The following is a 16,851-nucleotide window of genomic DNA, read 5'->3' on the forward strand; positions in this document are numbered from 1 at the left end:
GTGGATTTTTCTTTTAAAGGTGCCTACCTGACATGCAGAATCTGCTCGTTGTTTGTGCTGCTGTGGCACCCATGAGCTTCCCCAGAGCCCAAGGCCTGCTCGTGCTGGGTGCCGTCTTTGCGATCTCACGAGGTGTTACGTAAGCATCAAGCAGGAACACAGGCTCTGTGGAGGAATGGGAAGAGGCGCAGAGATGTGCGAATTAGTCTTTAAAAACAAAATCTATAATGGCTTTTATTGCTGCTAGGCTTTATATGGGATACTTACTTCTTGCACTCTATTTTTTCAGCTCCCAAAGCAGAAGGATAGGCTGTCTTTCTAACTCACAGTGCAGCTGGCCTCCATATATCAGTAAGTTACTTAAATACCAGGGTATTAATGATATGTGACACCAGTGGAAAACAAGAAAGTTGAGGCCAACATTTTTGGCACATCTTTTACTGCTATATCCTTTGGAAGAACAGCCAGTGAATGAATTGAGTTGCTGTAACTCCACTTCTCAAAGTTCTTGAATTCTATTATATGTGAGAGGTTTAATAAATGCTTGACTGTGTGAAAATCTGTACGGGATTCACGCCTTGCCTCCCTCTCCAGTTAGTTTTGTACACCAAGGAGTTACAAACGCCCTTTCCATTGATTTCAACTAACTCACTTTGAGTCAGTGATAATAGGAGAGGAAAAGCATGCGTCAAAGCGAGGGCTGTATCCTACAGCCTGTGTTCCTTTTGGTACGTTTTTTGGTAGTCTTGCGTACCCAGATTTAAAACCCTTCTGCTTCAATTGTCTTCTGTGCAGAGAAAGACAAATTCAATCATAAGGTCTGGTGTGAAAAAAAAACAGGGGACCCTTTCTTCTCATAACGGAGGCAGGTTTTTCTTAAAAGTCATGCAAGTTAAAATAAATACCGCAGCACACAAGCCAGCACACAAAAAAATGAATTGGTGAGCTACAGCATGTGTGCAGCAGCAGTACTGCATTCCTGTCATCACACATTCCCAAAGCATAACAGTGAGAGAAATATGATCCAAAACTGGTTTAAGAGGTGCTGTAATTAAGCCAGGATTACTACCATAGTATAACACAACCTGATAGCGTTCTGGAGTTAAACTGAAGACTTGCTTTTGATAAGGTCTGAAACATTTTCCTTTTTTATATATTTGGAATTTTTTTCACTTGCACCTTTGACCTCGGGATTTTTTCTTTCTCTTTTTGGAGAAGTTTCTCAAATGCTTTCTCCAAGAGAGAAGGTTGTCTGAGCAAGCCCAGCTTCTTCCTCGCCAGTAAATCCATTAAGAGAGACTGCCTTATTTTGTGACCTGGACCACGAGCATAGATTACAGGTACTTGGCTTCTCTTGCATATTTGAGTAACAACGAGTACTAGTGAAAGGTGACAAATTAATAGTGTTACTGTCAGAAGTCAGCAGAGAAGGGCTGCTCTGAAAGAGGATGTGCTGCATCATGAGTTTTCTGGTTTGTTCTTGCCAGTATTATCTGATTACAAAGACCTGGAAGGGAAAACAGTTGCAGCCTGTTGCCAGACCTCCTTAGCCAGTAAGGGTTTGCACAAAACCATCTTATTTAGTCTGACTTCCGCACATTTGTCAATACAGAGACACAAGAATCCACACATGAAAATAGTGAGTTTATGCAGTGGACAATTTTCCCCCTTCATGTATTTATTAATATTAGAAATGCAGGTAATGTATTTTCTCAGGAAGGCTATTATGTGGAGCTGTAGATCTAATAAAACCATATATCGCCAAGACCTGTGATGTTATACCTGCGTTTGGTGGTTTCCCCCAGTTCTTAATTACATTTTTTCCACCTCTTCTCACAGTCAGCTTTCCTTTCCCCTCCTCTGCTTCACTGCTTTTCAGGTGCGTGTACTACAGGCTTTTTACCCCTCTTTATTTTCTATTTATTCCTTTCTGTTCTCTCTGCATTTGTTTCCAACCATCTTGCAGCATCCTATCTCCACCTTTTAAAAAGTTACAGAATTTGATGATTTTGTTTTCATAGGCCACAAAATGACCCTCTGCTCCCTGTTTTTCCTGGCTGCCCGTGACTGTGGCCCTCATTAGAGCAAAGTCTCAGTAATACCAACACTGTTCATAGTCTTTGTTCTGAAGCTCGGGACTGGGAAAGGACCCTTATCATAGACCTGCAGAGAGTGAAGCCACAAGGCTTTGAGCCAAGCACTCAGCATCTTGACAGGGTTGGCGGTTCTGGTGGTGTTGAGTGCTTGTCAGACACCAGCTCAGCTGACAATTAAAAAGTGAAGCCCTTTTAATTTCCCTCCTGTGAGGCAGCCAGTTGACCGTGTGCAACAGGCAAGGTAGTGACAAGGTAAGGGAGAACCCAGGCTTTGAATGCATAGTTTGAGCGACGATGATTTTGGAGGTGTAGCTTGCCTCAACAAAGAGGGGAATTGCTTTCCTCCTACATGGCCTGTTATTCTGCCATTTTTCTTTCAGTGTTTGGCTTGCATGCTTATTTCATTTGAAAACCTCATGCGGTCAGTCCCCAAGGCAGTCAAACTGAGGCGGTGACACCAGCCTACCTTGCCACTGCGGCCTGCTGCTCTCCCCTGTGGAAACTTGTTTGTCATGGGGAGTGTCCTGGTTTCGGCAGGGATGGAGTTAATTTTCCTCTCAGTGGCCGGTGTGTTTTGGATTTCGGATGTGAAGAATGTTGATAAACACTCTGAGGATAGGAGTTGTTGTGAATTGTTGTGAATGAGACCAAGGACACTGTCCTGCTTTCCAAGTCTTGCTAATGTGCAGATGCAGGAAGCTGGGAGAAAGACAGACAGAATAATTGACCCAAACTGGCCAAAGAGAGTATTCCATGCCATAAACGTCATGCTCAGTATATAAGCGGGGATTGGCCGGAGGGGGGTACCTGCCTTCCTGGCATCCATCCCTCTCTCTTGCTCGCTGGCATTGTTCCCTGTACCTTGCTGGCTCCCTTTCGCTCCTTTGCTTGCTGCAGGGTTTCGTTTCCGCGATCGCTGCTTGGGACAGGCTGTATTGGTCATTGGGACATCGGGTGATGAGAAAACATACATTGTTCATTTGTATATTTTAATATCCTTATATTCTGTTATTATATTATTGTAGTTTTCCTTTGCTATTCTAGTAAATTGCCTTTATCTCAACCCACGAGTTCTCCTTCCTTCCCAATTCTCTCCCCCGTCCCGCTGGGGAGGGGGAGGGTGAGCAAGAAACTGTGTGGTGACTCGGGCTAAAACACAACAGGGAGGAAAAAAAAAGTAGCCCCAACTGAAACTTGAAATACCACATTACTTGAGAGTAATTACCACGCATGCAGACATACATGCAGAGAAATATATGTGTATATATGTGTACACATATACGCCTTCTATGATGGGGTTTGGCCTTCTATGACGGGGTGACGGCATCGGTGGACAAGGGACGAGCAACTGACATCATCTACCCGGACTTGTGCAAAGCTTTTGACACTGTCCCGCACGACATCCTTCTCTCTAAACTAGAGAGACATGGGTTTGATGGACGGACCACTTGGTGGATAAGAAGTTGGCTGGATGGCCGCACTCAGAGCGTGGTGGTCAACGGCTCATTGTCCATGTGGAGACCGGTCATGAGTGGCATCCCTCAGGGGTCCATGCTGGGCCCGGCCCTGTTGAACATCTTTGTCGGTGACATGGACAGTGGGATAGAGTGCACCCTCAGCAAGTTCGCCGACGACACCAAGTTGTGTGGTGCCGTCGACACACTGGAAGGGAGGGATGCCATCCAGAGGGACCTTGACAGGCTGGAGAGGTGGACCATGCCAACCTCATGAAGTTCAACCAGGCCAAGTGTACGGTCCTGCACCTGGGTTATGGCAATCCCAGGCACAAATACAGCCTGGGCGGAGAATGGATTGAGAGCAGCCCTGAGGAGAAGGACTTGGGAGTGCTGGTGGATGAGAAGCCTAACATGAGCAGGCAATGCGCCCTTGCGGCCCAGAAGGCCAACCGCATCCTGGGCTGCATCAAGAGAAGCGTGGCCAGCAGGTCGAGGGAGGTGATTCTCCCCCTCTACTCTGCCCTGGTGAGACCCCACCTGGAGTACTGTGTCCAGTTCTGGAGCCCCCAGCACAAGAAGGACATGGACCAGTTGGAGAAGGTCCAGAGGAGGGCCAGGAAGATGATAAAAGGGCTGGAGCACCTCTCTTATGAGGACAGGCTGTGAGAGAGTTGGGGCTGTTCAGCCTGGCAAAGAGGAGGCTCCGGGGAGACCTGATAGCGGTCTTCCAGTACCTCAAGGGGGCCTACAAGAAAGATGGGGAGAGGCTGTTCAGTAGGGCCTGTTGTGATAGGACGAGAGGTAATGGTTTTAAAATAGAGGGGGGTAGATTCAGACTAGATATAAGGAAAACATTTTTTACAATGCGAGTTATAGAACACTGGAACAGGTTGCCCAGAAAGGTGGTGGAGGCCCCATCTCTGGAAACGTTCAAGGCCAGGCTGGATGAGGCTCTGAGCAACCTGACCTAGTCAGGGATGTCCCTGCTCCTTGCAGGGGGGTTGGACTAGATGACCTTTGAAGGTCCCTTCCAACCCTAACCATTCTATGATTCTATGATTATATATATGTATATATATACAGAGAGCTCAGCATATTGTACTCTGGTATATAATTATTATTTTTCAATTGAGGAAAAATAAGCCTATGAAATGGAAGCCGAGACCCTTGAGTTTTAGCAGTGCCTTTGCCACTGATTTCCTACACCATTCTGGGCCAATTATGTCCTTTTCTTTTTGCCATTTTCCATCTATGAAATGGGAACAGACCTGTTTAGCAACTAGTAAGTGAGTGTTTATGAAGATCAAATGCAATAGATATCCTTAGTCATATTTGTTTTCTCACTTCTTAAAAGATAACACAGGAGGTTTTCTGAAGCTAAGATTTTGAATTCCTTTTCCAAAAGCCTTCGGGCTCCCTATCAATTTGGACTGAAGTAGGGTTGTGATTGAAAGCTTGAACACATAAGAATCCTTTGCAATGTCTTATGTGTACCTAAGCCTCTTTTTTTAAAAATTCATAATGTTAAACCAGTGCCTTTGAAATGGCTACTGTTATGTTGCCAATTCCTGATACAGAATTGTTAGGTTAAAAGAGAGGCAGGATGCCTACTTTTGGTTTAGTTCAGACTTTTTTTCCCCGAGATCTCTACAGTCTATTCATGCAAGCCTCACCTCTCCCTCTAGGAATTCAATAAACAGATGGTACCTGTTGGACTTTAAATATCAAATGATAAAACTAAATGTTTTATCTGATTTTCAGCAAAAAGCTTCTGAATAAATTCTTTCTCTAAGTTAAAAAAAAGCTAGGGGTAAATACCAAAAAAAAAAACCAAAACAAACCTACCAAAAAGCTTTGAAACCATCTCCTTTTCACCATCGATAGTAAGTGATCAGATTCCCATCAGTTCAATTCCTGCTTGAAGAAGTACTTTTCCTTATTGCAGCAAGCTCCATCAGACTATTTCCATATTTCTTTTTACAATTAGGCAAAACCTTACCAATGTGTCACGGGTAGGCGAAAATACTTGTAAATTAAAGCAGAATTTCCCAACAGTTTCAGCTAAAGAAAATTATGATCCCCCTCGCCCCTGTTGGAACAGTTGGATTAAACAGCATATTTTTATTTATTTCAGACTGTGCTTATAAGGCTACAGTACTATTGTTCACCAAGCAGGACACCCATCTGTAGCTGGGAACTCTTCTTTCCCTACCCTGCTCTAACGTAGCCGTATGATTCCAGACATTTTTTTTTCATTAGAAAAAAAAAAAAGTAATTTAAAATGTCTAAGAATAAAACATTGTGTTGTTTTTTTTTTTTTTTAAGCCCTCAAAGTTTAGCTTTCAGTTCATATGAAGAAAATTATTTTATTTCAGTTTGGCCATCGAAGCAAAAAATCAATTACACTCACAGTTCTAGCTCTTTTTCCATAGAAAACAGCCAAAACTTAAACCTGGTCTTTAATTATGTATTTGATTCATCCCAGTAACAACACTTGACTTCAAACAATGCAAGAACAGGAGGAAACTTGCTCTGAATTCCTCTCTTCAAAGAGAAAAACTCTTTCAGATACCACGTCAGGAAACTTTAAGGTGAAACCAAACAAGATAACTGTGAGAAGACTGAATATGAGGAGTTTTAGCTGACCACGGGAATAACATCTCAGTACTGAGAAGAGGCCTCCAAAACTGCTTTTAAACAAATCTCTCCACGTTTGGGAAGGGAAAGTTGACTTTGCTACATGGATTGCTTATTCCTCTCATTCCCTCCTCTGCACATTCTAAGATGAAGATAACCATTCATAGTTGTGGGAGCAAATTACTATTCACTTAAAATTATCACACAATGAAAATACATCCTGTTATCTATGCCCAAAACTGCAAACCAGATTCCTACAATTGATAAGTAGAAGATACCATGTGTTAATCGTATGTACTGTATTACTCTCATGACAATTCCTGGAAGTATACAAATTAAATCTATTAAAACTACTTGAAAGACTTCTGTGCGCTGTCACCAGTTCATTAGTGCACAGCAAATTGCTTGAGAAGAATTGGGCTTTGTGTGCTTCATCCGACAGTTGCAGAGCTATCTCCTGTATTTTTATTTTATACTTGTTAGCCTAGCTCTGAAACTAGATTAAAATATTTTTAGTTGGGAATAATTGTGCAGAAAGCCAGCGTAAGGATCACTATCGTCTTGTTTGTTACCCCCCACCCCCCACCCCCCCGCTTCTGTCTTTCTACTTCTTGACCTCATTTTTCCTCCTCATTGCTTATTCCTATTTGTCTCTTGTCTCAGATTATACCTCTTGTTCTCATGTCTTTTTTAATGGAACAGATTGATATCTAGGGCTGTGTCTAGACTAGGAGAAAGGTTGTGTTTAGTTCAGCCGTAGGTTGCAGTTAGCTGGCCAGCTAGATTCAACCACTTCTTGACAGCTGGAAAAGCACAGCCGTCGTTTGTTCAACTTTCAGACAGCGGAATGAGAGTTTACGCTCCTGGCTAGAATTTAATTTGCTTTTACATCTGGTAAAACGGGTAGGTTTTTTAGGTTTGACTTAGCTAGGTAGTGCTAACCAATCTATCCCCACCTCAGCCTTGGATGAGGAAAGTTGAACGATTCTAGAAGTTCTCCTCACGGTTTTTCTGGTCTGAGGGTGAAAACATGCTCTATTATAAGCTTTGCATAGGTTGATGAGTAAATTGCTAGATGAGTAAGTTGCATGATGAAAAATGTCTTGTATTTTTATTAGTGGAGCTTTAGGCCATTTCTTTTGCTCATCTTACTTCTTCCCTTTGATACCAGTGTACAAAGTATCAATGGAAACAAGTCATTCCCTACAGGTTTTCACACAGTTGGAAGGAGATGAGGCTGAATGAGGAAGGACCCCATAGTATTTTGATTTTCAAAGTTCTTGTTGGGTTTCATTCACGGAATTTCCACTTGTGTGAAAAGGGTGGCTGCATGTGAAACCCTGAATGATTCTTTGGTGCGTGTTGTGCCCACTGTAGCGGAGCTGGGCGAGCTGAGGTGGGTACTGAAGTGATTAACACAAAGCTGCGCAGCAAGGCAGCAGAGGGATAACGTCTCAAGGTCCCTCGGCTTTGATGTTCAATTCATTCACCGACAGTCATCCTTTTACTGGTTCACCACTACTGAAAATTTTCAATTACTGACAAAATCACAGTCCTCTGATTTTCCATGCTCTTAGAAATGTGCCACAACCCAGTGTAAGAAAGGTTAAATAATTATTAAAATGTCAATGTAAGAAATTTACTGGCAAGATTTTCAAATCCCTGCATTGCAGTTGCCTCCTGTGGTAACACTGGCACTGCCTGACCTCAGGCGTGCTCAAAGCCGTCTCGTGGAGGAGAAACCGAGTCCCTTCGTGCGGTTTTGGTGAACTGGAGTTGGTAAAACCCTGCTTCCCTGGCAGGCCATCCAGTTCAAGATGACGCCAGTGGGGTGAGAAGGTGGGTGACCTCCTGCCCGCTGGCGAGGCGGGTAGGCCCTGTGTCCTGGCTATTCTTGAGGGGTGCAGTGTTTTTTTTAAAAGGCACAGTGTTTTTTTTAAAAGGTTTTTTTTCCTCGGTGGGCGCCGAGGAAGAAAGAAGGCGCTGCTGAGGGAGGATGTGTGGGTGAACCCCGCTGGCTGCACGCAGGGGTGCCCCCTTCCCATACGTTGGTGCCGGTAGTTGCCGGGAGACGAGGCCCGGCGTGGCCTTGCCGCCGCGGCCGCCCTGCCGCTTCCCGCCGCTCGGGGCGGCGCGCGCCGCTGCTCCCTCCCCACCGGCTGCCGCGGGCGGTGCGGGGCGCCCGCCTCCCCCCGGCACGGCCCGGCCCCGCGCTCCCCCCCAGGAGCCACCGCCAGGAAGGAAGAACGAAAGGAAAGGAGGGGGAGCGGGATCGGGCGGGAAGAGGCCGGGCCACCTGCGGCGTACGCGGGTGCTTGCGAGCCGGTCCGAGCCCCGGCCGGCGCGGTGCGGGGGAGCGCGGAGGCCGGCGGGACCCGCAGGCCGCGCCGGGACTAGCATGAGCCCGGGTGGCGGCGCGGCGCCTGGCACTCCAGCAGCAGCTGCTCGCGGCGCGGCGGGGCGGAGAGCCAGCGGCGGGCGGGCCGGGCAGGCGGGCGGTGTGGCCAGCGGCCTCCCCGGCAGCCTCGCCCCCCGCGTCGGCCGCCGCTAGCGCGGAGCCGGCGGCGGTCCAGCCCCGGGGACAGGCGTGGGGGGGGGGGGGGGGGCGGGTCGGGGTCGGCCATGGCGAGGCGCGACGCTGCCGGGGGCTGCGGGCCGCTGCCAGCCGCTCGGGCGCTGCGGGCCTGAGGGGGGCGGCGGTGGCCGCGGGGGGGTTCGCGGCTGCTTCCGCCGGTCCCGCGGCCGGGAGAGGCGCCCGTAGACCCTCCCTCCTCCTCCTCTTTCTCTCCTCCTCCTCTTTCTCTCCTCCTCCTCCCGCTGCTCCTCCCGCCGCGCCGGGAGCTGCCGCCGCCTCCCCAGCGCCGGGTGCGCCGCGGTCGGGGTCGCAACCGGCGGCCGCGGGGTTTTCCTCGTTTGTTTGGGCCTTTTGTGTGGCGGCTCACAGTTGGCTAAGCACGGCCGGGCTGAATCGGGCCATTGTTCGGGACCCCCGAGCTCCCACGCTTCACATCTCTCGTCCCCATCCCCATCCCCCCCTTCCCTCCTCCCCTCCTCCTTTTTTTGCCTGAGAAGCCACATAACGTGCCTTTTCCTCCACGCGAATCTGGGAGCTGTAAGCCGGACCGATTGCAAATGAAGTGTAATGCATTGTGGGACGTGTGTAAAATTGGATCATTCGAGGGGAAAAAAAAAAAAAAAGGAAGGGACCTGCGGCTGGCGCCCTAGAAGAGGTAGCGGCGAGATGCGGGCAGGTTGTGCCCCGGCGGTACCCGCGCTAGGCTGATGCCAGGCAGCGCCCATCCGGCCAGCCGCAAGGCCTGACCCATGCTGCGGCGGGAGGATTAGGCCAGGGCATCCTCAGGATGAAGAAGACGCGGAGTACGACCTTGCGGCGGGCCTGGCCTAGCTCCGACTTCTCCGACCGGGCCTCAGACCGCATGAGGTCCCGCAGTGAGAAGGACTACCGGCTGCACAAACACTTCCCACCAGCTTTTATTTCCCAGGCATCACGGGGCTACATGACATCAGGTTTGTAACACAATTTCTGGGCGCGAGGGAGCTTTATTCTTTATTGCGAGGCTGGTGCGGGATATGTGTGTCTGGCTCTGGGAAGGCTGTGTTGGTGGGTCCGGAGGGGAGCCTGCGACTGGGAGTGCAAGTTGTTATGAATAATGCAAAAAAAAAAAAAAAAGCATACATCCACCATTTTGTACCTCTGCAAGATTCACAGCAGGGCCCTCGCAATATGGTGTTTAAAATCTGTTAGTCGAGTGAAATAAGTGCATGAGAGAAACGGTCGTGTCTCTGTCATGGAAGGGCAGATAAAAATGACTGAGTGCACAGAGCATGAAGCCCTTTGCTCCTTTTGTGCATAAAAGCATGTGCTGGTTATTTACTAGTGCCCCTCGCGTTCCCCTTTTAATGCAGTTAACTCTAGTTAACTCATTGGGCTTTTGTGTTTTTCGATTTTGGAAAGGAAAATGATCACCTGTGGTTGCAGAGGCTCTCACCTGGTTACAGGCTCTCCGGGTTTCAGCTGCATGTTTCTGCAAAGGCAAAGAACGCTTTGGTGAAAATGACTGTAAACATATTTGCATTTGTTATTTGAGGTGTAGAAGGAGACCAGACCTGTGTTTGTGGGGGAACGCACACGTGCATGTATATTAATCTGTCGATTGCTTTCAAGGGAAGCTGTAGGGAAATAATGGACACTGCACCAACATGTTTGTGCATGGGAAAGAGAGAGCGCAAACAAAACAAAAAAACGGCGCAGGGAAAGGCAGGCATCAGGGAAGAGGCTTGGCCTCCAACAGAGTGCTGGTGCAATTTTGGAAAGCCTCAGTACTGTTAATGGAAGCTGCTCCATCCTGAAATGCATCTTAATGGCCTTGGAATTCAGACATTTCATAAACAGCCGAAAGAAGACTTGGGGAAAATGCTGATGGGGAGGGGGCCAGGGGCAGAAAATCCTCGAAACCCTCCTTTGTTGTTCTGCTGCCTGCTTATTATGAGGATCGGACATAACGTTTCATTACTATGATGGCAAATTCCAGTTTATCATGAAGGCATGTCTTCCCTCTGAGGCTCAATTTAGATTGAGTAGGCAGATTCCTTTAAAGGAGAAAAAGAGGGAGAGGGAGAAAATGAAGGTATTTATTATGCATTACTGAAAATGTTCCCAGCCCTATGTTGTGTGTCTGTGCCGCCCCCCCCTCCCCCCCCCCGCCACCCCCATTTCTGCTGCAAAGGTTGAGCCAAAGATTGTGGTTTGTGAGTTACATGCTCACTTCCCTATCTCTGTCCCTAATAAACGTATCTCTTCAGTCAGGATTGCTTTCTCATGTTTTAAAAATGTCTTGTGACTATTCCTTCTCTAATGCCTGAGTACAAGGGACATAATATGCATTTTATTGAAAAATCCGCTTGTGTAAGATTATTGTGCTATTTTGGCAATAGCTGCTCTGATTTTTTCCTTTCCTGGGAAGCCACATATTGCGAGGAGATGACAAGGATAATTTATGCTTGAACAGCTGAAGAGGAGAATGGTGGTGGTGGTGGAGGGGTTGTTTTGTTTTGTTGGTGCTGCAGGACCTGAAAGCGGCTGGAAAGCCAAATCTGTCTGTACTGCAAAGAATTTTTGTTGTTCTGCGTGAACGTCCTGATATTCCCACTGTAAGATATGCTGTGTCAGTTCTGTTGGAGTCGGTACTTTAAGGCCTTTCTTTCAGTTTGGAAGCCTGTATTTGAAAGAGAAGGAGCTCACGTGAGAGTGTGCCAAGTGGTGTGGTTTTTTGCTTGTTTTTAATTCTTCAGGGAAGCAGTTTGGCTCTGTAAAAGCTTTATCTTGGCAAGATTGGTACAATCCAACCAGGTGCTCAAACACCAGTGATCTGCAGAATCAGATGTGTCACCCTGCATTTTTTTTGTCAGTTACCTGTGTCCTTGGGGGAGGTGGGCGTAGATTTGTAATCAGCTATAAATGTTTTGAAGTAATTCCCAGACCCCCAGAGTATTATGTTGATGAGTATACAACACATTGATTTCAATTGCAACAACTGAAGAAGAAGGACAAATGTCATGTCTTGTTTGAGTAATTTGCTAAAGTTGTGGGAAGGAGAATACATTGAAAATTAAAATCGGCAAATGTTTAGATTTAGGTGTGATTGTTTGGTTTTTAAAAAACAACAACATAGTAGGCTTTTAGCTGGAAATGCAGTTGTTGTCTCTTGATGGATAGTTTCCACGTTCGTTGAGTTTTAAAGGATCCTTGTCCACTGCCTTTCCAAATATTAGTTTTGGGAGGAATGGCTACTGTATCTAAACACCTCTCACCATTTGAAGGAAACTCTCTTCCTTGCAGGAAGTCTTCTGGCATAGAAATTGTGGGGATCAGGAATACAAATACATTCTTTGTCACCCAGAAAGCTGTAGGGGAGAAAGTGTCCTGAAACACATGGGCTTTTCAGAGGGCTGCATTCTGTTTATCCAACCATTTAACCTCCATCACCATTAGCATTGTTGTGGTTCTCTTTTAATTAAATGCCGCATTGTTTGGGATGGGAGTGGAGGGTGGGAAAGAAACCTTGGGATTTTGCCTCAATGGCTCTGGTTAGGGAAATATGAAAAAGCAGGTAGTCAAATGGCCTTCAGTAAGATGCTAAAAAGCTTGAAACGTTGATGTTTGAGTGTGCCTGAATGGGGCATGGAGAATCATATATACTTCCATTTCTTTCAGCACAGAGAAATATTGAGTAATGGTGTTGCAGTAGTGTTTTATTTTGGGGAAAATACAGTTTCTAAGCAGAACCCTGTTTATAACAGAGATGCAAACCTCATGCTAGAGTGGTGGAGCACACCCAATTTTAAGCAGCCTTTTCAGTAAAACTGAGTTAAGGACCAGATTGATACTTGCTTGATTGGAAGCAGCATTGATGGCTGGCAGTCACATTTTCAGTACTTTGGGAGCAAACTGCCCATAATTGTAGAAAATTGATGCAGATGCAATTCATCCAAAATTTAAAGATTGTCTGACAAATGAAGGGAGATGGAAGTAAGGAGGGAAAAAAAGCAGGAAATTTAGAAAATTACACATTTTACTGCTGAATAATCTCTTGATACCTGCTATTAAATCGGCTGTACTCCAGGGTTTCTTTAGACCTCCTAGCAACCACTAGGTTCAAAGGCCACGCAAGGAGTTCATTGTTCGTGCGGAATATTAATTTCCCAGTGGAGGACTGACTTGGAGAAAAAACACTGAAAAAGAAAACTACAACAATGTAGAGCTTTGACCTTGCGTGAAAAGAGATGTCGAAAAGTTTGAATCCAATAAAATTCATACACGTTACTGAAAAAGCAGAAATATATTTGGAGTTTTGATAGATTGCTGCTTGACTGAAGGGAAAATAAATAAATTGTATGAAACTGCCAAGCAGGATAAAACTCACTGAGGCTTAGGAGGGCTCCAAAATCACACGAAATACTTTGTATAGCTTTTGAAATGTTGGAAGATTCTTGGTGGGGTTTTTTTGTGGTTTGTTTTTTTTTTTTTTTTTCCCCCCTGATAAATAACAAAGGCAAATCCTGAATTTTGTTTTAGTGGAGAAAGGAACTGCACACTGTGGTTGACCCAGCCATTAAATGTTACCAGCACTCTGGAAATAAATACTTTTTTTCCTGCAACCTTTCTTGAGCTATTTTAATTGAAGATCTTGGTGTTAGAGGTAATGTGTCAGTTTGAGATGGGGGTGGTGTAGGGTAACAGCCTAGCACACACAGCACGAAGGAATGTCTGAAGAGCTTTCTACAACGATAAAAACTAATTCCAGAGCATGCTTATTTGAATGTTACTTTCAGAAAAGTTTGCCATTACTAAAATTTTCTTGCAGAGGTTTCAGTGTTCCAAAGTTGGAGGGTAAAAGTCAGTCTTGGTGTTGCCCTGCTGTTTGATTACCAAGTTGAAGCAGAAGGGAAAGGAGAGAAGTGTGTAACACTGCTGTCCAGCTGATGGTATCTGTGCGCAAAATAAAATTTGTAGGAGGAAACGGTATCCTCATTCTCTGTTTCAAGGATGTTTGATGGAAGGTCTAGGACTGCCTCTTCAGGTTCCTTGAACACTAAGAAGGATTGTGGGAGTCATTTGAGCAAATTTGAGAGTCTTGATTCTTCTTCTTTTTTTTTTTTTAAGCTTGAACCTCTAACTCTAATAAAAATTAATATTTGGAGATAATCATGCATGATCTGAAGAACTCAGTTTAATGTAATTGAGAAATGACAGATACATGCAAAGCCTTGAAGCTCATTCAGTTCTCCTGTCCCTTAATTCAGTTATCTAGAGGAATATGTTCCAGCTTGAAAGTAGCTGTATTGTTATTAATATTTAATGGAATAATCAGTATTGCATCACCTTCTTTTTCTCTCAGTGTGGTATAAAGAAACGCTTTCCAATTCATCTGCTTAACAGTAATGTGATCTTTGCCTCCCTGAATTCTGAGTAGTTTTAGGCAGTCTTAGACCAGACCCATTAATGGGCCAGTAAAAATGGAGAGCATCTCTTGCCTAAAAGAATACAAAAGGCAATATTCTCTCTCTTCCTCCTGTAGAACTCTGTTTTTCACCCCTGCAGTTGCCTGTGCGGTTATTAACTCACATGCAGCGCTGTGCCCATACCTGTGAGTTATGCCACTGTCTCCATGCCTGGTCCTTTCCCACCAGTTACGAAGATATTTTTCTGCATATCCGTGACTTCACTTTTAGACCAAGCTGTGGACAGCATCCTGTGTACTACTTGTGCCTTCAGCTGATCAAACTGCATTTGAATACCTGGTGTTCTTCCTGGCTGCGGTGACCTGTGAGCAAGGGGATCCAGAGTGGCTTTTCTGTTTGTACCATTAGAAGTAAAATCAAAGAGGAATGAATATAAGAAAGAAACCGAAGTTTGTGTGTGTGCCTGTCTTATCTGGATCTATTTGTGTTTCTATCTCAGTTCTACCCCTGCAGGGCTGAGTTTCAGGTTGTTTTTCCTCCCCAGCCTCTGTCACGACTTGCATTTAAAGTCCCTGTGTTCTCTCTGCTGGTTTGTTGGGACCTTCAACCAGGTTGGGGTGCACAGAGGTGCTCCAGGATCAGGTCACTAAAGGGCGTTTTCTCATTGGCATTTGAGCAGAGGTGTCAGTCTGAATCTGGATACATTTCTAGGTGTGTTTTCCAGTAGTCCTGTAATTGAAGTAATTTGTTTTATGCACGCTAGACGTCAATGATAGCCCACTGAAGATACAAGAAGCTCCTCTTCCAAGAACAGACAAGGGCTCAGAACAACCATAGTACTGATTCATCACAAATAGCTCCCAGTCTTTCACAGGTGTAGAAGTTATACTCTGTCTTTGTTGGGAACATTTGATAAACTTGAAGAGTGTTGAATATCTTCCCACTTTGGAATTGAATAGCAGCCACATCTTTGGAAAATGCATTGCTTGTTGGAGGAGGCTGAAATGTGAGGATTTTGCAGATCACCTTGGTTTAGCCCAGTGACCTGCTCAGTTGTGAGCAACAATAGGCCTTCATTTGTATGCGGGAGAGTTCAGCCTAGAGTAAACTAACATCTTTGTAACGTTCTTTGCACAGTTTAAAGAGGTATAAGTATGATCAAGTAGGAAGACTAAAAAGATGGTATTTTGCTGAGCACATTGTAGAAGTCCTCCAAAAATTGGGGGTTTCTTTTCAGTGTTCTGGGGAGTTTCTTTAGCGTGACTCTGTAGAATATCTCTGTGGACGGTAGTAAAACCAAATCAACATCCTGTCACTTAAACTCTGGCCGTGACTCAAGTAAATCAGTGCTGAAAAAAATTTTCAGATACAATTACTCTTGGCTCCTCCTGAGCATGCTTTTTACGTGGTTGGAAGAGGCCAGACAATATTAAAGCCATGATCAAAAATTGTCAGCTAATTTAGAACTTGTGCAACAATTGATAAATAATACAATATTAATTGTAGGGGTTTTTTTTTCCTTGAAAAGCATGATATATTGCATTATTTTAAATGATAAAGCTACTATTAAATTATCAAAATGGAATATTAGATTTTTTTGGTGGAGTAGATGTAAATCCAAGCCTAGAAGTATGGATTTCCCTTTGTAAGAAGAATTTAATGAATACTTCTTGCAATTTTGCCTAACCACTGGGTTTAATTTTCACCAGAAAAAGGAAAAGAAGTAGTAACCATTGGAACTGAGACCTGAATGGCTGAACTTAACCAGAACACTTTCAGTTACAAGTCTTTTTGCTAGGTAGATTAAATATTGAGAGTTAAAAGCTTCTCTAAAAGCCTCAGGAAACTGTGTGCTTCTATACTTGTCCTTGCAATAATTGTTGGTATCAAGGCCAATTGCAACCAGAGTAATCCTAGGGAAATTGTTTGAATGTTGAAGCTCCAAAACTCACCCAAACCAGCATTTGTTGCTTGCAAGTGACTGCCTGTAGCTATGAAGGGGTATGAAAGTTGTTTATAGCTACTGGCTTGCTTTTTTTCAGCACATTTATTGACTTGGCTGCTCTACTGATGCTATCTCACTCTTGGATGACATATAGGTGCTGGAATTATCTTGCTCAAGTAGACTGTGGAGGAGAGGGGTGAGGGGGGAAGAGAAAAAAGGAAGACCTGGCTTTACAGGAAATGTATCTGGGTGTGCAGCGTGATGGAGTGGGTAGAGCTGTCTAGTTTAGACAGAGCCCTGGGCTCTATTGGCAGCTTTTAAGCAGTCTGCAAAAGGTAACTGAAACATGAAAACTTGATTTTCAACAGGCTCGAGTTTGTTATAAAAAGTATAGCAAGTTTCCCTTTTCATTCCTCCAAAGAAATATTAAAATCACTGGGTTTGAAAGTCAGGAGGTGAGGAAGGTGTTCCCAGTTGTGTTAGTGGTCATCTTTGCTTTCCTGGGCACTTTAGCTGTTTCTGCAGTTCCCTACACTTAGATTGTAATCTGTTCAGTAGGAGAATTGTCTCCTTTATTTTGTACTGTAATATTGCCAATGACAAAAAAAAGATCCTATCTGAACCCGGGCCTTGAATTGGTAACGGTGGGTAGGAATGAACATCCAAAAATAGGTGTATTCAGTGTGAACAAAGTAGTCCTCATTCTGCAAGTGAAATCCTGTGTTCAGATCAA

The 16,851-nt window shown here is 44.9% G+C and overlaps 1 protein-coding gene across 2 annotated transcripts in view; it reads left to right on the forward strand.

The window, feature by feature from the left end:
* The window catches only part of STOX2 (storkhead box 2), a 149,430-nt gene that overhangs the window by 65,528 nt on the left and 67,051 nt on the right, over nucleotides 1–16,851 (forward strand). The window contains exon 1 of one of the 2 annotated variants that reach the window (XM_086747370.1): nucleotides 9,283–9,718. The exons of the other annotated variant lie outside the window; for it this stretch is intronic. Within the exon in view, the coding sequence (XP_086603496.1) occupies nucleotides 9,553–9,718 (166 nt within the window). The 5' untranslated portion in view covers nucleotides 9,283–9,552. Of the gene's footprint in view, nucleotides 1–9,282; nucleotides 9,719–16,851 lie in introns of those variants that run through there. 2 annotated transcript variants of the gene reach the window in all.

This window comes from Chlamydotis macqueenii, chromosome 4, assembly GCF_036417535.1.
Source record: "Chlamydotis macqueenii isolate bChlMac1 chromosome 4, bChlMac1.mat, whole genome shotgun sequence".
In the NCBI taxonomy this organism is placed as follows: domain Eukaryota; kingdom Metazoa; phylum Chordata; class Aves; order Otidiformes; family Otididae; genus Chlamydotis; species Chlamydotis macqueenii.